Source organism: Polypterus senegalus, chromosome 9 (genome assembly GCF_016835505.1).
Source record: "Polypterus senegalus isolate Bchr_013 chromosome 9, ASM1683550v1, whole genome shotgun sequence".
In the NCBI taxonomy this organism is placed as follows: Eukaryota; Metazoa; Chordata; class Cladistia; order Polypteriformes; family Polypteridae; genus Polypterus; species Polypterus senegalus.
Genome location: NC_053162.1, coordinates 179640046 through 179666218, shown reverse-complemented (window position 1 = coordinate 179666218; position 26173 = coordinate 179640046). Strand labels below are relative to the sequence as shown.

At 36.3% G+C, this 26173-nt stretch overlaps 1 protein-coding gene across 3 annotated transcripts in view; it reads right to left on the bottom strand.

The window, feature by feature from the left end:
- Positions 1–26173, bottom strand: part of gapvd1 (GTPase activating protein and VPS9 domains 1) — a 94095-nt gene that overhangs the window by 24690 nt on the left and 43232 nt on the right. For all 3 annotated transcript variants that reach the window (XM_039764440.1, XM_039764439.1, XM_039764441.1), the window contains exons 9-14: positions 21618–21747; positions 19583–19708; positions 13577–13750; positions 6033–6173; positions 3750–3884; positions 3100–3219 (exon numbers count right to left, since the gene is read on the bottom strand). In XM_039764440.1, the coding sequence (XP_039620374.1) occupies positions 3100–3219; positions 3750–3884; positions 6033–6173; positions 13577–13750; positions 19583–19708; positions 21618–21747 (826 nt within the window). The remainder of the gene's footprint in view (positions 1–3099; positions 3220–3749; positions 3885–6032; positions 6174–13576; positions 13751–19582; positions 19709–21617; positions 21748–26173) is intronic.

The window sequence follows — 26173 nt, the reverse complement described above, 5'->3', positions numbered from 1 at the left end:
CTATCCATCTCTCACTTTTCCAGGTTAAAGGATTAGTGAAGAATATTCAATGGTAATCTTAGGGTCCTTAAGGTTCACCAAGCAGTTTCAAGCCTCTGGTACTACTAACTGGTCATATGGCTTTAAAACATTTAAATTTAAAGTTTTAGTAAGTTGTAGGCCTGAACCCTTGCTGTCCTGAAGCTGACATCCCTAACCCTGATTAACACTTTAATGAAACCTTAGGCTGACACCCCCATTCTGAAGATGAAACTAGGAAAAAAAGTGTAAGAAACAGGAGCTCAATAAATATAAAAAGGTTTTAACCTTACTTATTGAAGTATAAAGCAAAATACAATAATAAACAATTAAATGTGAATAATGCAAGATACAATAATACCCTAGCTTGTTACCAGCTTTACAGTTGTGCTTGAAAGTTTGTGAACCCTTTAGAATTTTTTATATTTCTACATGAATATGACCTAAAACATTATCAGATTTTCACTCAAGTCCTAAAAGTAGATAAAAAGAAACCAGTTAAACAAACGAGACAAAAATATTATACTTGGTCATTTATTTATTAAGGAAAATGATCGAATATTACATATTTGTGTGGCAAAAGTATGTGAACCTCTAGGATTAGCAGTTAGTTTGAAGGTGAAATTAAAGTCAGGTGTTTTCAAACAATGGGATAACAATCAAATTCGAGTGGGCACCCTGTTTTATTTAAAAAACAGGGATCTATCAAAGTCTGCTCTTCACAATATATTGTTTGTGGAAGGTTATCATGGCACGAACAAAGGAGATTTCTGAGGACCCCAGCAAAAGAGTTGTTGATGCTCATCAGGCTGGAAAAGGTTACAAAACCATCTCTGAAGATTGTGTACAAATGGAGGAAATTCAAGACCATTGTTACCCTCCCCAGGAGTGGTCGACCAACAAAGATCACTCCAAGAGCAAGGCGTGTCATAGACGGTGAGGTCACAAAGGACCCCAGGGTAACTTCTAAGCAACTGAAGGCCTCTCTCACATTGGCTAATGTTCATGTCCATGAGTCCACCATCAGGAGAACACTGAACAACAATGGTGTGCATGGCAAGGTTGCAAGGAGAAAGCCACTGCTCTCCAAAAAAAACATTGCTGCTCATCTGCAGTTTGCTAAAGATCACATGGACAAACCAGAAGGCTATTAGAAGAATGTTTTGTGGGCGGATGAGACCAAAATAGAACTTTTTGGTTTAAATGAAAAGCGTTAGGTTTGGAGAAAGGAAAACACTTCATTCCAGCATAAGAACCTCATCCCATCTGTGAAACATGGTGGTGGTAGTATCACGGTTTGGGCCTGTTTTGCTGCATCTGGGCCAGGACGGCTTGCCTTCATTGATGGAACAATGAATTCTGAATTACATCATCTGCCCATGAACTGAATCTTAAGAGAAGGTGGGTCATGCAGCAAGACAATAACCCTAAGCACACAAGTCGTTTTACCAAAGAATGGTTAAAGAAGAATAAAGCTAATGTTTTGGAATGGCAAAGTCAAAGTCCTGACCTTAATCCAATCAAAATGTTGTGGAAGGACCTGAAGGGAGTAGTTAATGTGAGGAAACCCACCAACATCCCAGAGTTGAAGCTATTCTGTACGGAGGAATGGGCTAAAATTCCTCCAAGCCGGTGTATAGAAATGATCAGAAGTTACCGGAAATGTTTAGTTGCAGTGATTGCTTCAAAGGGGGGCAACACCAGATACTGTAAACATAGGTTCACATACTTTTGCCACTCACAAATATGTAATATTCGATCATTTTTCTTAATAATTAATTGACCAAGTATAATATTTTTATCTCATTTGTTTAACTGGTTTCTCTTTATCTACTTTGAGGACTTGAGTAAAAATCTGATTATGTTTTAGATAATATTTATGCAGAAATATAGAAAATTCTAAAGGATTCACCAACGTTCAAGCACAACTATACATATTAACCACTATATTACAATTAAGTATAATAATAAAGTACAATAACAATTTCTTAATAAATCAGCAACACTGACAATTTCTGCCCTTCACTTCAGTCTTCATGAGAAAACACTCCTTCAGATTCAATTTTTTTGTCCGTTGTCTTGTATCTTGCCACAACTTTTTCCACACACTTGCAGTCCTTTGCACTGCCTTTATTCTAAAAAGGACATTTCGCTCTAGGGTGATGCAGAACTACTATATATGTTTTTAAATAATTTTATTAACATAGCAAAGACAATAAAAAACACTTCCTATTATGAGTAGCAATTATAATTCTTTATTTTAATTACAATTAGCCATATAGTTATTTAAAAAGCATACATGGTTTGTTTAAATATGTCAGAGCAAAACTCTTCAGTTATAAAACATCTTTGTTTGAAAGTGCACTAAAGCTGCAGACTAGGAAAAGAACTTATTCCTGTGGTTTTGTAAACTTGCTTTCAAATTTATTTATTTTTTTCTCACAAAGTTCAATTTCTTTAATTTTTGTTCATATTATCCAATTTATTTGTGCTAATCTCAGATGTTAAATATCGTTTTGAGTGTTGCCAGTCCATTTCGGACCTGAAGCAATTCTTAGGCGGAGCATTTTCTAGTGGAACAGGGGGCTTAGTTTCATGACAAAGGTGTCAAATTGGTCCTATGAGATCTGCTTGAGGAGCCCACCACTGACCTTTGCAACCCTTTAACTCCATGTAGCCATTGATGTGCACCACTTCTGCTGCATCAGTGACATAAAGCTGCCTGTTGGCCAAGGGGTTATTATGGATGACCGGCTGAAGTTTGTGGTTTTGAAATATAAAGTAAGAAAAGGTGGTTTAGAATTGCAGTATTCAAGTAAATACTTTCAGTAAAATAAACAAATTTTAGTGTGGATTGACTGTTAGTTGTAAATGTTCCACTGTATCTTTGATTTTAGCAAAATGGTCTTTGGTCTGAAGCACAAGCACCACTGACCTGTTGATGTTTTGGCAAATTTTAACAAAAAGAAAATGAAAAGAAACCTATACACAGGAATTTTCTATTGCTAATGCCCCCTGGAACAATGTTAACTTAAAAATTACTCTAACAATGTCCTTTTTCTGCCAAATGAAATGTCTTACCATGTCCAGAATCATCTGCTTCAGGACTCGTTACAGAATCCTTTCCTCCAAAATCAGAACTGCACTCTGACCTCAGATCTTCAATTTTATTGGGAATGTCCTCTGATGTAGCACTTATCCCTGTGCAAAAGGGTACATTTAATTTTAAATGTTTCACCTTTATAATTTTTCATTAAAGAAATAGGAACAAGCACTATTGTATTTTGAAAAATCTAAACAATGTGATTGAAACAGTAAATACAAGAAATGTTTATAACTAGTCTGGCACAGTAAGTGCTGTCCAATTGGTTAAACACTAAAACCCAATACTGTTGTAGCTTTAAGATTATTGCCAGACTAGTAATTCAGTTTTAAACTAATTGAAACAAGACAAGGTGGATGATCCAATTTATTTTGACCACAAAGATAGCTTCAGATGTGTGCAAAATTCTAATGCAACATTTCCATATTGCTGTGGTCAGAGTTACAAACAGTTACTTATCATCAACATAATATATACAACCCTGTGAATGGCTGGTGCCATGTTCATGGATTGTTCCTGGTTTGTGCCCTGTGCTTGCAGGGATGAGCTCCAGCTGCAATGCAACCTTGTCCAGGGCAAGCGAGTCAGGAAAGTGGGTGGATGGATATCAATATATATATATTATTACCTGAAACAACACTGAGACCAGGTGTGCTAGGCCGAGAACTAACTTCGCGCACATCCGTGTCATCTGAAGTACTACCCAATCCGGAGCAACTTTCAAGTTCTTGCAGGCGTTCCTCCTGTTTCACATCTGGAGCTTCTGCAAGCCATAGAGAACATTTTTTTTTTCTTTTCTTTTTGTTCCATATTAAAAATGTAAGTTTCCAATTATAGAGGCCAAAAGAAGCAAAATGAATAAAGCTTTGCCCAATTAAATATATTCTGGCTTTGCTTAATTTGAAGTAATTCAAAAACAGCAAATAAAGATAAACATTTAATATTTACCATACCTTACTTAAAAATATCAGAAAAATTGCAAGCAACACAAATTTTGACTTTTAAAAACTAGTTAATAGTTCCTTGATTGTCACAATTATTGTTTCACATTTCATGATTCACAATAAACATTTTTTAAGCTGTTTTTAAATAAAATCTTTTACACTTTAATTTCTGCAAGTGAAAAGCTTTAGCTCTAAGTATGTATGAGTTTAAATACATTTAAATACTGAGCTCAGAGGTAAATATTAAAGAGCAAGCTTATGTAATGGAGACATCAAAAATCTCAACCAAGAAATGAAACAAATAAAAACAACAATAATTATAAAGGAACCTTGTGGTTATTTTTAGTGTTAAGAGTTTACAAAACCCTGGAGTGGTAACAGAAAGATGAGAAAAAAAACATATTTGGGATTCATGGGGGATATTCGTTAATCTCGCAGCACTCCATGTACATCAAAACCATTGAACCAATCACATCTGTTAACAAGCTTGCAATATATCTACAGAGTGCAACTAATCACGTCAGTCTGGTGACTAATGTTTAATTAATATATCTATATTATGTCTGATTTAACACCTAAAAATTCACCACAAAAATACTTCATGTCTCAGTAAATTCAGTCTGACAGACTGCTATAAGCACAAACTGACAAAGCATGTTCATTTAAAATGCATCCATTAATATCTCAATGCCATGAAGGAGGAAAAAAAAAAACAAACCCACACACACACAAAACTGCAGATCTTGCTCATAAAACAGTGATTTAGATAATGGATTGTTGCTGTGTGTACATAATTAAACTGTTGTTCAATTTAAACTTGAAAATGGGAATGAATTTCAATTAACCTGCCTTGAATGAGTCTTATTTGCCTGAGAGTTATGATGCAAACATTAACAAGAAGCATCAAAGTAAAAGCCTTAAAAGCCCATCAGGCTGTTTACACCTGGCTTATGCAGGTGGATGGGAAGCCAGTGCATTGACTAGATGAACATCAGCTGTATGCACTTAGCAGATAAAGCTGGAGGTCTTAACATTTACACTCCAAACACATTGGAATACCTGAAAACAAAATAGGAAACAAGTAGCTCTGTTAGCATCTTCCCCTAACTCAAGATTCTAGACTTAACATGATGTCATTGTGTCTGGAGCTACATAGTAAAATATGTATAGCAAGACAAAACATTTTATTCTGCTGGAATCCAGGCATTTCCAGGCAGGAGACTACATTGAGAAATTATATTATCAGTTTTGTTAAAGTTGGTTCCATTTTCTAACTTTAGCTTGTCTCCCCCTCAAAATTTTATTTCAAAGTTAAATCTAAAAACCTACATCTTATATGCTTTAATGCACATTTTTGCTATGTAAGGTTTATAAAGCACCAATAATATACAGGAATTAATAGGTGTTTGCACTGAAATTAAAACAAATAATAGTTTATCCAGCTGTAACCAAACACTTGCACAAGGTCATGAGGCTTACTATGCTATCATGAAGGATCTCATATACAGCTGGAAAAGTGGAAATAAACTTTCATATGCAGTTCGTGCGGTCTTGCTTTTGTGCCAAGTGGTACAGCATGTATGAAAGAGGACTTAAAAAGAATCCTTTAAAAAGCAGATACTCTAAGTAAGAAAGGGGAAGGTGGTCCTGGATACCACTGAAGCAGTTAGGTCTCTTTCATGGTTTGCAGTGCAGATTGCAAGTACAGTATGTACTGGTTTTAAAGTCAGTCCTTGAAATAATGCACAGATCTAAAACAGTTAAGTTTTGGTTATAATTATTTTAACTTAGAAATGTGTGTTTTTTTCTCCTGCAGGAGCAAGACTCTGTCATCATGGGGTGATCTTTACTTCAGTTTTACAACATTACATTTACACCTTCAATTTACAAATGTTGTCTACTGGCACTTTAGTTTAATTAAGCAATCGATAATAATCATACCTATGATTTTTGCAGTATGCACTTACCAGAATCACTGGGCAAGACTTCCACACTCCAGGCTTCACTGGTGGTCTCTGATATAGTGGATCCCGTGCATGCATCAAGAAGCACTGAACCAGGGCCTGGCAAGCATAACAGACTGCCCAACATGTTTTCAGCAGCAGCACCTGCGTACATCACAGCAGGAGAAACCATTACTAAAAATAACCCAACAGACAATAAAGTAGGCAGATCTTGTACCAAGGATCAATTTAAGTTAGAAACTAAAAATGAATATTCAAGTATTCTTTACATAATGCATAACATTTCAGTCAATAAGTATAATTGTACTATTAGAATAAACCTCTGGCTTCCTTACAGTAATGCTACAATATAGTAATAATTATAATGAAGACAATGTAAATACTGTAGCTTGCTATACAGTAAGTTATACACTAGGATTTAATTGGTTATGATTTTCTGTGACTATATCAATATAGCTAAAGTAAAATTTGAGACTGTGTTGGGGAGGATATTTGTACTGCAACAAGTTTCAAACACCACTTTATGCATTTTCTTTTGTTTCTTTTTAAACTCAACATAAACATGACATGTACTCAATATTTTATTTTCATGTAGCTAGAATTCAAAAGCGTCTATTGATAATCTGAGAGGTTTTGATTTAGAAATGCTCTCAGAAATGTGATGCTAAAGGAGATGATGAATTAACACAGTAATAGGCCCAACCTCCATTACAAAGTGAGCAAAAACAAATTTAAAACATACCATTCCGCAACTGTTAAGAAAAATGTTTAATTTAAAAAAAAAAAGTAAAATTTCTATAAAATGAAAATGTATTGCCACACTAGTACTTGTATTTACTTGAGATAGTTTAAAGAGAGTGCTGGACTCTGCCAAGAATAAATTCTGTCTTGCTACTAATTTTCATAGACAGGATGTCAGAGTACAGCTGACGTTTGAAAAATATACAGTTTGAAGACCCAAGACTTTACACAGTTGCCGTTTTGATGATGTTGTCTTCTTGGCCTGATCAGACTGCAACCTCTGGAGTGCTTACTTGATATATATGTTGCTGTCAAAAAGAGAATTGGCACCTTCAAATCTAAGATCATGGCCCTCACCAAGCAAAGTGTGAGTGAAGCTGTGCTAAGTTATGTTATTTGTTTTAGTATCTGACACAAGGAAAAAATGGCTTTGCTTAATATTATATTATAGTGACTTCAGGGTTTTGGAATCTGCAATGTAGCATGGAATTAAAATCTGATCAAGGCTGAATTGCTACCCAGTATAACTTTTAGTTAAAAAGTATTCAATGCCTCATTAGTGCTTATCAAGTATCGATTTTTCAATTGTAAGGCTCTCACAAAAGTGTAAATAAGAGAAAAAAATAAGGAGAGATTCTATACCTTATATATAGAACATTGATGTTTTAGTATTTTATCTGAACTCCACCCAGTCAGTGCTATGATGAGGCTATTACACTAAGATATAAATGAGGGTGAAACTAAATTATGTTGTAAAAAAGCTTTGTACTTCACATTTTTTTTCAAACGTAACATACAATGAGACTCCACAAAGATGAAAATAAAGTGTGGAAACAAAGTTAAATCTAAAATACAGTAATATAAAATACTAAGTTATTTTATGTTTGTTTGTTTATCTGTTTGCTTACAAGGCACATGCATGCTTTCTTTCAGGTGTATGATTAAATGAAAGGCCCAACAAGAAGTGAAACAATTAGAATTTCTGCCTCATTATCATGGTAATCTTATCAGTAGGATAATGAGGTATTAATGGGGATTTAATGTGCATCTCATAACTGAATCCCTCAGAGAAAACACATAAGGAAATCACTGTAAATTCACTTAATGATGGAAAAGTCCCCAAATGCCATATTCCAAAGAATGAAAAATGTTGGATGCAAATGAGAAAGAACCAAGGTCAATAACGCTGCAGGGACTAAGTGAATGTCAGGGTTTAATATAATGAGAGGAGAAACGTGCCGCTCAAACATGATTAACATTGTGCATGGGGTGGCTTTTTTCTTTGTTGAACAATGGCAAGAATTTAAAAGTAATGGGCAAGAACAAGTTACAGGCACCAAAATCTGTCAGAGCCAAAAAAAAAAAAAGTCCGGTATTGGTTTACAATGTAACAAATAATTTGCCTTATATCCTGAACACTGCCTGTACATCATTCCTCTGTATTCAAGACTGACCGTAAAGACAGGGGCATAGATCACCTTTCTAACTGTATCTGCTAAAAATGGCAAAGCACCCAGAAAAATGTTCATGTTGTGCCAGTTCATCTGCCAGTTTTACATTATCATAATTACCCATGAACAAGACTCAAGGGTAGTTGATATCTTCAGCTCTGGGCAGCTGTAACGTCTTCAAATTAGGAAAATGACTATATTTATTCAGAACAGGGAACAAATTCTAAACATGAACATGTTAAATATTACACACAAACTGTGAATTTTATTGCACATTAAGTGCAATTGCTTGCATTATTTTAATTGCTACTAAACCATCAAAATTATTGATAACTGAAAACAGTTGTCATGTCTGCGTTTGCTAAACAATTCAATTTATTTTGCATAGCACATTACAATGACAGGGATCTACCATAAAATACTAATCTGATCATTTTCTGAACTTGCTTATTCCAATGTTCCTTTGCCCCAATAAATGTATATTACATCTGTTGTACAGATTTGCTTTTTTAAGTAAGGTTGGCATGGTACAGAATACCTGCTACACTAATTTACCATACAAGAAAAAAAGCTCAGTATTTGACTATATCTTTAGGAATCGGGATAGTGGTACCAACTACCACAAATTGAGTGAAGTCAGAATCCATGGTTAATATATAAAATGCAAAGCTGAGCCATCCACTCACTCAACAGAAACACTATTTCCTGTTCAATTAAAAAGCTGAAATTTGGCAGGATTGTACAGTTAGGTAAGAAAAGTATTTTCAATATATCAATACTGTATATGGGGAACCCCCCCCCATAAGAAAAACTAAACACCTAATAATCTCAAAAAACTTTGACAGATTTGATTGAAATTTGATGACGTTATAGAAAAATGAAAATTGTCCATCACGTATTTAAAATATTTTGATATTTGCTGGTAATAATGTTGTAGCAAGCGGGGTACTCTTAGACACAAAGTTCTTTTTCTGCTTCAGCACAGAGATATGGGGCTTGCAGTGCATGAAAATGAGTGCTGAGAACAGAAGAGTGACACTGTACAAACTGAGGCAGCAATCTCACAGAGAGCTGCATGGAAAATGAGATGAAATGGACGAAGTTAGGTGAAACTCAGAGAAGACAGATTTAGTAAGTGGCCTAACTGGGAGAAAGTATTTCCTTCATAATCATGGTAGATATTTTTTCACTTGAAATTGTTCTGGTTTTGTGCATTATATATATATGACAGATATTTTGTTCTTGCAGTTTATAATGGGGCTTTAGAGTATACAAGTCCATTGGTGACAAACAGCTTTTTTACTCACCAGATATATACATTTTGAAGCAGTAAAAGGTCTTCATTTAAACATGCCTTCTGCATTTATCACAGATTCTTGGTACTGTTTTCCAGAGGCAATGATACATTTCTAGCTTGTTTGTCTGTTTGCAGTGGCCTTCATGGGTGGAGTTATGACAACTCAATACCAACTCCCCAAAACCTATTATATTCTATGTTATTTTATATAGCCTATGGAGCCAGATGAACGCAGAGCGTGGGAATGTAGTGCAAAGAACATAGTACGTCGTACAGAACAATACATCTGAACTGAACCCACTGCATTGTATTAACAAAAGCTTTGAAATTTTTTGGAATAGCCAAGCTACCTATTCCGTGATATGTCTTGCTCACTCATGCATGATCAAAAAAACACCTACTGGAAAATGAAAATGGGCAGAGTAATCAATAGAGCATATAGAGCAAACCAATTATTTTTTTTTTTAATGTATGAGTTGCACTTGAAAAATACCAAGCTTAACCTTTAAGCACACTCAGTACACAGTAACAGTGCCTATTGACTGAATGGAACAGGATTAAAATTACAGAACTAAAAAAGTCTTATCGCACAACTCCTATAATCTCTTACCAGTAAAATGATTTCTGTTTTTCTGTAAAACACAAGGGAAAGTGACAGTGTTTGGTTTACATCAGTATGTACCGCGTTCCACTGCTTCATCTCAAATAACAAAATATATAATAAATATGAGTACTACTGAAAAACACTAAATCCTGATAGGATTTAAAAGGCACTGAAAGCAATGAAATAGTTTATACACTTTGAAAGTTGTAAATCTCCAGCAGCATATTAAAATGATTTAATTTTCAGTAAGAAATGTGGGTCCAAAAAAAAAACACACAAAAAAAAAAAAAAAACCCACTCTAAATTGTAATTCTATGCCATATTCAACATGACCTATCAGCCTTGCTTCCCTCTCTTTGTGTTAAACTTCTAATTTCACTTTCATGGACACAAAAGTGAGGAAAAAAACTATACACAATTTGCCAGCTTCTGCATGAACCACATTTTTGAAGGAATAAAAAAAATGAGGTGAAAAGTGGAAAGGTTAGATTATGAAGACTACCAATTCACTGGATGAGAAAACGGTTCTAAAAGCAGCTTTAAAATTTGCCAGTTGTGTAAAACTTGTTACTACTATGCAAAATAAATAAAACATTTGGAAAACTCTCTATATTGAAAATCAATTTAAATTAGGTTTCCTAAAAGCACATATTAAATTAAAATGCAACATACATTACTTGGGGGTAGGGAGCTGAAAAGGACCTACACACAATAGCAAGACATTGTAGTTGAGCCGATTCTGGAGATGGGGTTATATCGTCAGTTTACACATAATTATTAGCAAGCCTTCTCATTCACTTGTCTGCAAGTCTCAACAACATGAATTATATGGCACTGTAATTTGCAGAGGAGATTTTAAAATCATAATGTGATTGGTGATTCACCAAATGCAAACAGGAAATGTCAAAACAAAGCAACACAGACTTAAAAGCTCATTTATACCAGCTGTGACTCAGCTGGGAGTTAAAATGTTGTTTACTTTGTCACTCATTGCAAGAGAAACAGTAATATTGTATACAACTCATTTCAATATTTAGGATGCCTAATTGATTAAATACCACAAGCACACACAGCATAAATAGCAAAACCAAACAACAGGAGGATATCTTCAATGAAGCAGCAAATGTAGTTAAACAAGGCAGCCACTAGATGGCAGCTGTTGTGCAAAATTTTACAAGTTCATTATTGAATCTCTATCTTCAAGTAATTTTAGATAATGATACTTTTAATATGTGAAAGAACCGTGTGCAACAACTGATGCTGTACCTCAGAGTATAAAGAATTTATATTTTCCTGCAATCCTGCCTTTCCAAAGGTTTCTTCAGTTTTTTCCCTACTAGGGTTCTTTTTCAGGAGTTTTTCCTCGTCTTTTTAGAGAATCAAGGCTAGTGGGCTGTCAAAAGGCAGTGCCTTTTAAAGCCCATTGCGGCACTTCTTGTTTGATTTTGGGCTATAAAAAATATATTGTATTGTACTGTACATTTTCAACAACTGTGAACTAATTTGGCCAAAGCAGAAACTTAATCAAGGTATAATTTTAACTACTAAAGTATACAGAGACCAGGTCAGGTCAGGGAGCATGCACTGATACGAGTTGCTGCACCCACCACATGACAAAACAGCTCGGTACCCAAGGATTCTCCTAGGAGATATGGTACCAAAGGAGTCCAGTCTTTGTCTCAGGTCATTGGACAACGTCCATGTCTCATAACCTTATAGCAAAACTGGAAGCACCAGGACAATAAATACTTGGACCTTCATCTTTTTGCACAGATATCAGGAGCACCACACACCCCTTTCCGGCAACCTCATGATCCCAAACCCCCAAACCTATGCTCTCCCAATCCATCTGCTGACTTCATAGGAAGTCACTAGAGATATGAAGGTCGCTGTTGAGGTAAGTAAACTTCTTGAGGAGGTTGATATTCTCTCCGCAGACAGACACACTGCTGATGGCTGTGGCCAAGATGTCATTAAAGGCCTGGATCTTGATTTTTATCCAGGACATGCACAAGCCCAGACACTCCGACTCCTCACTCAGTCTCTTGAGAACCCCGATCAGAGCCTCCATTGACTCCATGAAGATCACATCATCATTGGCAAAGTCAAGATCAGTGAATCTTTCTTTACCAACAGATGCCCCACAGCCACTGGACCCAAACAGAATAGGAGCAGAACACACCCCTAACGGACCCCAGAATCAACTGGGAAAAACACAGAGGTTCTGCCTCCACTCTGCATGTCACTCACAGAAACAGTATACAGGCCAGAAACTTCAGGGGGATCTTGTGAATTCTCATGTTGTCCCACAGGGCAGGTTGATGAACTGAGTCGAATGCTTTACGAAAATTGACAAAGGCTGTAAAGATATTGTCAGTATTCGCATTTGTGCTCTATGAGAACCCTCAGTGCCAGGATGCAAATGATGGTAGAATTCTTGGGCATAAAACAAGACTGCTCCTGTTGCTGGTATGTGAGCAAGTGATCACGGATCCTATTGAGGATGACCCTAGCAAGAAACTTACTCAGCACTGACAGCAGTGTTATCCTACTGTAGTTGCCGCAATCCACGCGATCACCCTTCCTTTTCCCAACAGGGATGAAGAGTTTGGTTTTCCATAAGTTGGGATGACACGTCTCCCAAATGGAAGCAACGATTGCTTGCAATGCCATGGGGATAGCCTTGCCTCCAGCCTAGAGAAGTTCACCCTGGTTACCACAGATCCCTGTAAGCCTTCCCTATCCTCAGCTGGTTCACCACCTGTGCAATCTCAGTGAGACTGCATAGTTCCCAGCTAATTGGAGGATCAGCCTCAAGAGCTGTGGAAGCAGAGATGTCCAGTGTCCTAGCCAGAGGATCAGCTTTAAACAGCTGCTCTAAGTAGCCATGCCAGCGGGTCATAATTGCAGTGTCATCCATAAGGACCATTCTATCACCTGCCTGACTGCCACTCTCAGAGGAACAGAATTAATGTAAGTACAGTAATGCTTTGAGTCCTCTATAAGCAGGATGTGTGTACTGAGACATTTTGAGACCAAATTTAATAATTAAAAAGCATAAAATTTCCTGAAATTTCCCTCCATGGAGATTTATGGTAAGCAGTAAAAGTAATCACAATGAGAGATAGACAATTTTTATTAATTTAAAATATTGGATGATGTTGAAAAATAGACTGGGAAAAAAAACCTAATCCATTTGAAATATGAACATGGAATCTCTATATATGTATATAAAAACTGAACACAGACACTTGCTGTGACACATACTTAAGGGTACAAAACATAATTAAAAAATGCACAACCAATAACTCATCTTTGAGGTGTTCTCTTTATATTATTTAACAATCAACAGTAGTAGTTTCTAACATGAATTAGCCTCAAGCCACTGAACAGCATGTGTTCAGAACTAAACAAAAATCATCTTCTAAAATGATAATCTAAGGTCATACAGTACCTGCAATTTCCTGTAGTCTATCTTCGTCGATGTTGGGGTCAAAGTCGCTGCCCAAAACATCTGTACTCCATGTTTCACTTACAGTCTCAGAAATATCTCTGTCGTCTGTCAGACCCATCATGTCCCTTATTTCAAATTTTCGCAGCTTGTCATCCAGATTGTCTTGTGTGGTGGCTAAAGAAAACACAAACACACTATTTTACTCTAGCCAAGAATCTAATAAAGTTATTTGTTTTTTAATGCAACCAACAACCCACAACTCAAATATTGAATAACTAGTTGATTCCCACCCAAAACAATTAAAACTAAATGACCTTTGTGAGATCTTTAATTGACAAATCTGCTTTCAGCAAGCAACTAGCTATGCCCATGCTTCAAGTAACTTTTTCATTCAACTAACTGATTTGCGGTGTTTTTTTTCCCCCCTGTGCTTTCAAACTTGCCTTGTAAGTTCAAAACTAAGATTATCGCAGCCAAGATAAATAAATGAAGCAGTAGAAAAAGCAGACGAGTGCGGTTTCCAAAGTGCTCTTCAAAAAAACATAGTTGCTTCGGCACCAAAATATCCTGCTGATTAACAACCATTTGTGTTCATATTACACAATTTATTCAACCTTTTAATATATTTTGTCTTAGCTCATCATTTCTGAATGAGAATTTTACCCATTTTATTTGTCAATGAAGGTAAAAAAATGAAATTTGTTACGGTTATGTATAGGATGTGCATTCTTATGTATAGTATATGCATTGTTTGGTCACGTATAGCCTTTATTTACAGTAAATGCATCATACTTTGATATTTTTTTTTTCTTACAATAATTTACATTTTAGGTTACATTTTTCAAGATAAGTTTTTGCACATGAAGATTGCGTGGCCTGATTGTTAGAGTTGAGGCTGAGAGTTAAATGATAACTGATTAAGTGTAATGACATCCCTATGGAATATTTCGAGCATCTAGTTAAATCGATACCTCTAAAAATTCAGGATGTTTCTGAGGGTAAACGATGTACTAACTACTATAAGATTGGTCTACCTAAACAAGTAGCCACTGAGAGAATGTGCGTGTGTACGTGAACACAGAAATAATTAAATAAGTCAAATAAGCACTAATCCTAAATAAAATCTAAAATTACTAATTGCAACAAATACAAATGTTTGGCATATTTGTAAATGTTACTTCCATCCTAGACCTTTTATTTTTATAAAATGAAACATGCGTAACATTTTTTTTTTTTAACCTAAACACCTAATTTCCAGATAGATTTCATTAAGTAACCAGCAGGTCCTATTTAACCTATGGCCGCTATCTTACTATTATTGTTTATTGTAGCATGGAAACCCGTTTAGAACAATTTTATATTTACTATATCAGCTAGAAAATCAAATAAGTAAGAACTACAAGATGGAGAGAGTGTTTTCCAACTCTTAAGAAATACAGGCAAGATTTTCTCGGATGTTACATTTTCTATAGGCGTATAACGTGGCGAGTCCACTTATGGTCAAGTCTTAGTACATCTTAAATCACAGTAACATTTTGGAAACCCAAGTGCGAAATACACAAAATACTGTTGACCATCTTGGAATGTTAGCAGTGGAAGTTTGTAAATCTATGTTGCCATAATAATGGACTGTAAATAGGTACATATGCAAAACAAAAAAAAAAAAAGATTTTTAAATAAAAAAACTTCTTTCCATTCATCCTTTAGCAGCTAAGAGAGTGATAAAATGATTAAAATAGTTTACAATCGGTCTCTTAGATTTGCTTAATGAAATTCCACACAGAGGGCACGGTGGCCCAGTGGTAGCACTGCTGCCTCACAGTTGACCTGGGTTCGCTTCCCAGGTCCTCCCTGCGTGGAGTTTGCATGTTCTCCCCGTGTCTGCGTGGGTTTCCTCCGGGTACTCTGGTTTCCTCCCACAGTCCAAAGGCATGCAGGTTAGGTGGATTGGCGATTCTAAATTGGCCCTAGTGTGTGCTTGGTGTGTGGGTGTGTGTGTCCTGCGGTGGGTTGGCACCCTGTCCGGAATTGGTTCCTGCCTTGCGCCCTGTGTTGGCTGGGATTGGCTCCAGCAGACCCCCGTGACCCTGTGTTCAGATTCAACAGGTTGGAAAATGGATGGATGGAATTCCACCCATTCGTCCCTGCAAGGTTACTACATATCCAAAACTTTTGTCCTGTTAAACAGTTTGTTGGAACGTAAAGCATTTCAATCTGGTTTCCAATCTTCTCACATTACAGAGACAGCCCTGGTCAGTCACCAATGACCTCCGGATGGCCGCTGACCAGGGCTCTCCATCACTCCTCATCCTTCTGGATCTCACAGCTGCATTTGATATTGTAGATCATAATGCTCTCCTCCATCATATTCACTATATAATTGGACTTTCTGGCATTCCTTTGGTGTGGTTCGAGTCTTATCTTACAGATAGGGCTGACTATGTGGCCCTGGGGGATGCTAAATCTCGTATCCACACTGTCACCTGTGGGGGTCCCACAAGGATCAGTCCTTGGGCCGACCCTTTTTTATATTGTGTGTGTGTGTATATTTATATATATATATATATATATATATATATATATATATATATATATATATATATATATATATATATATATATATATATATATATATATATATATATATATATATATATATATATATGTTTGTCACACAAAATGTTTCTGGTCATCAAACACATTTAACCATTAGTCAAATATAACACAAGTAAAACACAAAATGCAGTTTTTAAATGATGGTTTTTATTATTTAGGGAGAAGAAAAATCCAAACCTACATGGCCCTGTGTGAAAAAGTAATTGCCCCTTGTTAAAAATAACCTAACTGTGGTGTATCACACCTGAGTTCAATTTCCATAGCCACCCCAGGCCTGATGACTGCCACACCTGTTTCAATCAAGAAATCACTTAAATAGGAGCTGCCTGACACAGAGAAGTAGACCAAAAGCACCTCAAAAGCTAGACATCATGCCAAGATCCAAAGAAATTCAGGAACAAATGAGAACAGAAGTAATTGAGATCTATGAGTCTGGTAAAGGTTATAAAGCCATTTCTAAAGCTTTGGGACTCCAGCGAACCACAGTGAGAGCCATTATCCACAAATGGCAAAAACATGGAACAGTGGTGAACCTTCCCAGGAGTGGCCGGCCGACCAAAATTACCCCAAGAGCGCAGAGACGACTCATCCGAGAGGTCACAAAAGACCCCAGGACAACGTCTAAAGAAATGCAGGCCTCACTTGCCTCAATTAAGGTCAGTGTTCACGACTTCACCATAAGAAAGAGACTGGGCAAAAACGGCCTGCATGGCAGATTTCCAAGACGCAAACCAATGTTAAGCAAAAAGAACATTAGGGCTCGTCTCAATTTTGCTAAGAAACATCTCATTGCCAAGACTTTTGGGAAAATACCTTGTGGACTGATGAGACAAAAGTTGAACTTTTTGGAAGGCAAATGTTCCGTTACATCTGGCGTAAAAGGAACACAGCATTTCAGAAAAAGAACATCATACCAACAGTAAAATATGGTGGTGGTAGTATGATGGTCTGGGGTTGTTTTGCTGCTTCAGAACCTGGAAGGCTTATTGTGATAGATGGAACCATGAATTCTACTGTCTACCAAAAAATCCTGAAGGAGGATGTCTGGCCATCTGTTCGTCAACTTAAGCTGAAGCAATCTTGGGTGCTGCAACAGGACAATGACCCAAAACACACCAGCAAATCCACCTCTGAATGGCTGAAGAAAAACAAAATGAAGACTTGAGTGGCCTAGTCAAAGTCCTGACCTGAATCCAATTGAGATGCTATGGCATGACCTTAAAAAGGCGGTTCATGCTAGAAAACCCTCAAATAAAGCTGAATTACAACAATTCTGCAAAGATGAGTGGGCCAAAATTCCTCCAGAGCACTGTAAAAGACTCATTGCAAGTTATCACAAACGCTTGATTGCAGTTATTGCTGCTAAGGGTGGCCCAACCAGTTAGGTTCAGGGGGCAATTACTTTTTCACACAGGGCCATGTAGGTTTGGATTTTTTTTCTTCCTAAATAATAAAAACCATCATTTAAAAACTGCATTTTGTGTTTACTTGTGTTATATTTGACTAATGGTTAAATGTGTTTGATGATCAGAAACATTTTATGTGACAAACATGCAAAAGAATAAGAAATCAGGAAGGGGGCAAATAGTTTTTCACACCACTATATATATATATATATTATATGCTACATCTGGGTCACATCATCCGCAGGCATGCAGCTCTATGTGAGATTCGACTTCTTTTACACCTCCATCAACTCTCTTTTCCTGCTTGGATGACACTGAGGTTTGGATGTCCAAGAACTTTCTTAAGCTGAACAGCACCAAAGCTGAAGCTCTTTTAATAGGTAACCCCCATCAACTTTGTTCCTCCATAAATTGTATTTCCTTTTCTGGCCATACCATTACTTTCTCCCCTTCTGTTACTAATTTGGGAGTTAAATTAGACTCCCATTTGTCAGTTGATACACGTCCACGACCTCTGTAAAATTGCATTCCTTCATCTTTGAAACATAGCCAAACTCCATCCCTGCCTTTTCCTTTGTGATGCTGAAAAGATGGTTCATGCCTTTGTCTCCTCCAGGCTGGACTACTGTAATGCACTCCTCATTGTGATCCCCAGCAAGAGCCTTCAAAAGCTCCAACAAATCCAAAATAGTGCTGCAAGGATCCTAATGAGGGTGCGGAATATGAACATATTTCACCAATCCTTCTGTCACTTCATTGGCTCCCTATTCACCTCCATATTGAATATAAACTTTGTTTGCTCACTCACCAGTGTATTCATGGAAATGCTCCACAATACCTTTAGAAACTTCTTACAGTATATTACAATCCACTACAAGAAACCTTTGTTTTGCAAATACCTATCGTCTTTGCCCCCCATGACCAAACTTTGTAAAATGGGTGACCAAGCCTTTGCACTTGCTGCTCCACGGCTCTGGAATGCCCTACCAGAGAACCTAAGAACACAGCAGATTGTGGGCGGTTTTAAAAAACAGTTGAATACTTTTCTATTTAGGAAAGCACATTAACAAAATTGATTCTATTTATTGTTTTATCTTTGTTTTTATCTTCTTGTGTCTCTGCTTAAACATTTTTCATGTAGCACTTTGAGGTTTACTACACATGTAAAGTGCCTTATAAATAAAATGAATTATTATTATTATCATCATCATGCCAGAAGACCAATTTCTAGGTTAACTTCAATTCAACTCACTGACAAAGGTTAACATTTCAATAACTAAAACAAGAGTGTACATAAGCCAGATGTCTTAAGATTGTTATTACTCATTTGAACTTACAAGAATGCTGAAAAGGTCATATTAAAAGGACTGTTGAGCTCTTTCTACAAAATAAGCAACTTGACAACATCAGCAGAAGGCAAAGCTTAACAACATGAGTGAATGTGGGGTGGGTTACTGATGGTGGGGAAGCCCAAAAGTAAGTAAAAGAAGATTGACAGTGAGCTTGTCAGAATCAAAGGGAATGGTAAGATTTATCCTGCTTTTTACATGCTTGTATTTTTATGCACATTGACAAAAAACTTTTGCAAAAAGATCCCTATTTTTTCTCATCCGTGGTCTAGTGCCATTTTATTCTTCCTTGTTAAAATACAGTATATACAGGATACATTCTTACTGCCTTAACAAAATAATTTTAATAGGTTGATAATAAATGGGTTTGTTAATTAGTCTGGCAATAAATTTTATAACAACAGGACTGAAAGTGAATGAGGACTAAAAAGCATGGCATAGGCACAGACAAAAATGTCTTAAATAGTCATTCCCAAATCAACACTATTTTATATGAAAAGTGGGTAATATGCCATTGGAGAGTAATAAAATAAGAAACCAAAATGTCTAACACATTCATGAATTAACTTTCTTCTTCTACTTTCTAAATAACATGAGAAGTATCCTACAGATGTAACATGGCGGACTTCACCTACCTTGCTCATGTTCCAGAAGCTGTAATGCTTCCACACCATTGCTTCCTGAAGGACCCGCTCCTAATTCTGAAACAGACTCTCCTTCAAGATCCAATGAAGATACAGAATTTGATCGGTTTGAAGGGCCTTTAAAAAAAAATAAACGTCAAGTTAGATTAATGCCCTTGTTGTATTTCCAAATGTAAGCTTTGGTAACCACACTGGCCCGGCACCTTGAACTAATTAATGTGTCCGGTTATAATGCTATTAGCCTCAAAAATAAACTATTTGGGCTATGAATTCATCTTATTAGTTTAGTTATCAAATGCCTACATGCAAAATAAAATAAAAATGAAATGATTAATTACTATTACATAATGATGTAAACATTTAAAATACACTGTGAAACCCTGTTCTATAAGAACAAATGCAAAAGCTGTACTAAACTACCTAATAACACCAAAAGGTGCTTATAATGTATCAGTTGCTGCAATTTTTTCATTACAATACGTGTTTAAAACTACTTAATATGGAATTTTATAACTCATGGCTACTTGCTATGATTATTTTTGATAAGTTGTGACAGTAAAGGGTAAAGCATACAGTATATATTAACTTTTTAAGAAGTACAGCATAACAACTTTATATCAGCACAAGCTGAACCATTTCTTAGGTTTTGTACTGTAAGACACAAAGTTAAAGCCTTTCATGCATAGAATTTATAACAAGAATGTAATGCTAAGGTAAATGTTTTAATATAGGATTTACAGTATCTCCAGTATTATTACAGCATACAATTATCTATTTTATGGTGTTGTAATGCGTTTTAGTGTCTTGAAAGGCACAATTAAATAAAATGTATATAAAATTATCTTCTTCTAAACTGCAAGCCTGAAAAATGTATATCGCATTCACAAGTTACTAATAACATCACAGTTTTCAATCAATAAAAGTCAAAACAGCATACAGCTTAAATGCAATAATTGGAGAAAACTGTCACTGAGCCTTAACCGAATTTGAACCTAAGCCTTTTCTGTTAGCAGCTTAAGTATTCCACCTAGAGGTTTTACAAGCTACTGCAATCAAACTTCTGAAAATACTGGAAAAGGTGCGGTCTGGTGCAGCCAGTGAACTACAAACAAGTGTATTAGTTGCACATTTTAAATGACTACATTTGTATGTAATCATTTCATAATTTCAAAACTAATCTGACAGATTGCTTTTAGGAGAGTTTACAATTACACATTACAATTTCTTTATTAAAGTATGTGTTATAGAGGCAAGCAATTTTGATGCATTTCTATTGGTGTGCTCGGAGAAGAAATATAAAATTTCTACTCTTAAAGATTTTTTTTTACCGATAAAAACACAGAAAACAACCTTTTTTTTGCAGAGTGCTAGTAAAGAGGATTTATTAAACAATATAATGAACCTCCAAAGCACACGTCTTGAACACTATAAGAATTAACATATAAAGGAAGGGAATACCTTAATAAATAAAGTATAGGTAGAAAATTTATGCAGGACTAAAAAGTAACAGTTAAAAGGAAGAGACACATGGGGGAATACTTTAATTTAAGCAGGCAAAGTCTAAAATGTGATCCAAAATGTAATCAAATCTAAAAATGGACTAGTGTGTGAAAATAATCTCTTGTGTAAATAGCAAAGCCAGTCACAAGGTGATTAGACACTATAGATTTAGAAAAGAATACACTGGAGGCCAGATCATGGAGGAAAGTGAAAGATATATCCACCTTTCTGAGACGACAAATATTTTTTTGGTTTATCATGGCATCAAATAGTGTCAAAATATTGCATGTGGGTCAGACATTCAAATAAGAATTTTGCTGTACCTGCAAAAATATTATCCATCATGGAAAGGTTTAACAGTAAAATTCCACATATTATAAAACAGTTTTTAATAAAGAATTCAAAATCTGTGGAATCAGTTGTTTAACAGTAATAAACAAAGCAGAACCTTGGACAAATCTGATAAAAGAGAATGATATCAACTGCTGGCGTTCATTCATATTTTCTCTTGCACTGAGGAACTAACCTTCAGATATTCCTTCTAGGTTGTCACTGCACAATGAGAAACGCAGTGTCTTGTCTGGTTTGCCATGAAGTTTGGTGTCATCCACTGGAACCTCGCCTTGTGCTCCATCACCCATGTGCATGTTTAACACCTGGTGTGAAGAAAGGAATCAGGTGAACACCTAAATACTATGTAATTATGATACCTCATGGGCAGCAGGCACGGCCACACTCAATTGAACATTTCTACAACGTTAAATCAAAAAGTAAAGTCAATCTGAAAATTACAAGATAAGTGCAACAAATAAAAGTTGACACAATACAACATGTAATAGCTTCAGTTTTGTTTGTGCGGCACTGCCTGACACACCAATTCTCGAAAATCCTGACATAAAATTAATTCTTGACAAAACTATACATTTTAGAAAATGTTAAGAAGCTTAAAATGATACTGGGTTTCTTTTAGAAATGAAGCTAGTTTCTAATTTCTTTTTAGAAGAAATCTTGTTGTAGACATATTTGGAATTTACTGGATTACAATGCTATTGAATTATTAAACAGAAGTCCTTGCACGCTCAGGACCCTCTTAAGCAAGCTGTTTTAAGAATTGTAGTTACCTGTGGAGTCTTTACATTTCACTATATATTCAAATTGTAGATTATATATTCTTGACAGTAAAGAAACAGTATCATATATTTTTTTTGTGTGTAATTATGTATTACCTAACTGCCTTTCCTTAACCTGTCTTGTTTCTATTTGTCTGTTTTATCTCATTCTGTCCATTATTAGATGCAACTGAGAAGGCAAATTTCATGTTTTCTTGTGTAAACATGACTAAATAAAGAAACCTTTAAACCTCAAGTGTCAAGACAGGGCATTACCAGCATACATACAGTATCTATGTTACCTATACAACCTAAATTGTTGACAGAACAGGTTAAGATCATAAATGTTAATTTTACTTAACGTAACAAATACAGAACAATAAAAGAATTTAGCCAAAAGCTTCTCTCTTCATAGAACTCTTGAAAACACCTTGAATTTTGTTGAAACATATTATCTTAAATTTTGACTCATTAGAATATGAAAATATATGCTTGAAATGATGAAGTTTGTTATGCTGTTTTAAGTTTGCATTGATTTTATTGTTTCTGAATGATGTATTCCATTTACATCCAATGTTTGTACTAATTTGCACGGTACACCAGCTATTTTTGCAGCTTTCATGTCCAATGCTAACTTGTAAAAGGGATGTGAATGTCAGGGTGACTTTCCTAGTTAAAGAAAAAGCCCGTCATAAAAAACACACTACTACAATAATAAGAATAATAATACCACCTCTCACACATGACAAATTTTGTTTGATACATCACAGGCAATAGCCAGTGTGCAGTGAGGTCATTGTGGTAGAACAGGAGAGGATAGTGCATTTCATAGATGTGCAAGTGTTTTTGTAGGCACACAATACAATTTATTTTTGTATAGCCCAAAATCATACAAGAAGTGTCACAATGGTCTTTAACAGGCCCTGTCATTTGAAAGCCCTCAGTCCTCTAAGAAGACAAGGAAAAACACACCACCAGAAGGGGGAAATTGTGATAAAATATTTTACTCTTATGCTTCCTCCTTAAACAAAACATATTTTATACACTGTAAGATAAATTTAACTACAAATTAACTAATCACAAACACTTTGAAAAAGGCAGAAAAATGCGTGAGGGAAATAAAGCTTAGGTTTTTTATAAAAATTTATAAGCAGTCTTTCTTTGGATGGAGAGAACCAATGTACTTGAAAAGCCATCAAGTTTCAATTGTTTTTTAAATTTCAATTCATTTTAAAACATTTCTCTTCTGGGTGGCGATCTGCGCCGCCACCACCTAATCAAAACTCCGTGATGTCCCTACACTGATGGATTAAAGGCCAATACAATGAGGACTGATTGAGGTCATTTATGTTAGGAAGAATGCCTACAGGGGGCTGGGTGGTCTCATGGCCTGGAACCCCTGCAGATTTAATTTTTTTCCTCCAGCCATCTGGAGTTTTTTTGTTTTTTTTCTGTCCTCCCTGGCCATTGGACCTTGCTTTTATTCTAGGGTAACTAGTGTTCCCTAATTTTAATTATTTATTTTGTGTTTTTTCGCTTTCTTCATCATGTAAAGCACATTGTTTGTATGAAAGTGTGCTATATAAATAAATATTGTTAATAAGGAATTATTCAGAAACCACATTTGGTCATAATCTTGAAAGCTGCAGGTTCGATCTTCAAAAATTCCTAACCACTGATTTTTGTACCATGAAATTAGCAGTAAATTTATGGAAAAGACTACATGAGCAAAAGATGTTACCAACAATCCACTGCAAATCTTGTTTGCAGATATTTACCATTTATTTTGTCATTAGTTGAAACAATTCTATGAAATATTGTTCTATTTAAATTTCACTTTTTTTTTTCTTTAAATCCAATATTATTATTATTTTTTTTTAATAAAATCGCACAACAGCACTAGTAATCACACTTAATTTTAGCCCATGTTCATTCAGTGCCCAATGAGGATATTTTTCCATTTGTCTCCATCATCTGTCATGTGCTTTTGACATTTAATTTCTATAAGCAATTTTGACTACTTTGTCAGTAAAGAATGGATTTTCTCACATTAGGAGGTGCTTTTTATCTAGTTGTAACCATTCCAGTATTACCTTTGTCCATTGCTAACCATCTGGTATGAGTAATAATGTGATCTAAATAAACTGCTCAAAAAAACTAAAGGAACACTTTGAAAACACATCAGATCTCAATGGGAAAAAGAAATCCTCCTGGATATCTATACTGATATAGACTGGGTAATGTGTTAAGAACGAAAGGATGCCACATCATTTGATGGAAATGAAAATGATCAACCTACAGAGCCCTGAATTCAAAGACGCCCCAAAAATCAGAGTGAAAAAATTATGTGGCAGGCTAGTCCATTTTGCCAAAATTTAATTGCAGCAACTCCAAATTGTCCGCAGCACTTTGTATGGCCCCTGTGTTCTTGTATACATGCCTGACAACATCGGTGCATGCTTCTAATGAGATGACAGATGGTGTTGTGGGGGATCTCCTCCCAGATCTGGACCAGGGCATCACTGAGCTCCTGGACAGTCTGAGATGCAACCTGGTGGCATTGGATGGACCAAAACAATGTCCCAGAGGTGTTCTATTGGATTTAGGTCAGGAAAGTGTGGTGGCCAGTCAGTGGTATTAATTCCTTCATTCTTCAGGAACTGCCTGCATACTCTCACCACATGAGGCCAGGAATTGTGGTGCAACAGGAGCCACTGTACCAGCATAGGGTCTGACAATGGGTCCAAGGATTTCATCCTGATACCTAATGGCAGCCAAGGTGCCTTTGTCAAGCCTGTAGCGGTCTGTGTGACCCTCCATGGATATGCATCCCCAGACAATCATTAACCCACCACAAAACTGCTCATGCTGAATGATGTTACAGGCAGCATAATGTTCTCCATGGCTTCTCCAGACCCGTTCACTTCTGTCACGTGCTCAGGGTGAACCTGCTCTCATCTGTAAAAAGCACAGGGCACCAGTGGTGCATCTGCCAATTCTGGTATTCTATGGCGAATGCCAATCGAGCTGCATGCTGCTGGGCAGTGAGCTCAGGGCCCATTAGAGGACATGGGGCCCTTGGGTCACCCTCATGAAGTCTTTCTGGTTGTTTGGTCAGAGACATTCACAACAGTGGCCTGCTGGAGGTCATTTTGTAGGGCTTTGGCAGTGCTCATCCTGTTCCTCCTTGCCCAAAGGAGCAGATACTGGTCCTGCTGATGGGTTATGGACCTTCTATGGCCCTCTCCAGCTCTCCTAGAGTAACTGCTTGTCTCCTAGAATCTCCTCCATGCCCTTGAGACTGTGCAGGGAGACACAGCAAACCTTCTGGCAATGACACGTATTGATGTGCCATCCTGGAGAAGTTGGACTACCTGTGCAACCTCTGTAGGGTCCAGGTATCGCCTCATGCTACCAGTAGTGACACTGACTGTAGCCAAATGCAAAACTAGTGAGGAAACAGTCAGAAAAGATGAGGAGGGAAAAATGTCAGTGTCCTCCACCTGTTAAACCATTCCTGTTTTGGGGGTCATCTCATTGTTGCCCCTCTAGTGCATCTGTTGTTAATTTCATTAACACCACAGCAGCTGAAACTGATTAACAACCCCCTCTGCTACTTAACTGACCAGATTAATATCCCATAAGTTTCATTGACTTTATGCTATACTCTGATTAAAAAGTGTTCCTTTAATTCTTTTGAGCAGTATATATTAAAAAATAATAGTTTACAATTGACTGAATAATCTTTTTTCCAACTGTGTATTTCAGCATTTCCTTTGCAGCACCGAAACTCATTGTCTCCCTGTGTTTAATTTAAGGAACTGAGGATTTAATTGTTTGTTCTGTAACAAAAGGAATTAATCAACGCTTGCAAAACTGTCTAGGTGTTCAGTGTCTTACAGATCTGAGGTGTTAAGTTGTGCATTACCATGTGTGGTGCACTGCACAAGTTGCACATTAATGAAAGTTTGAT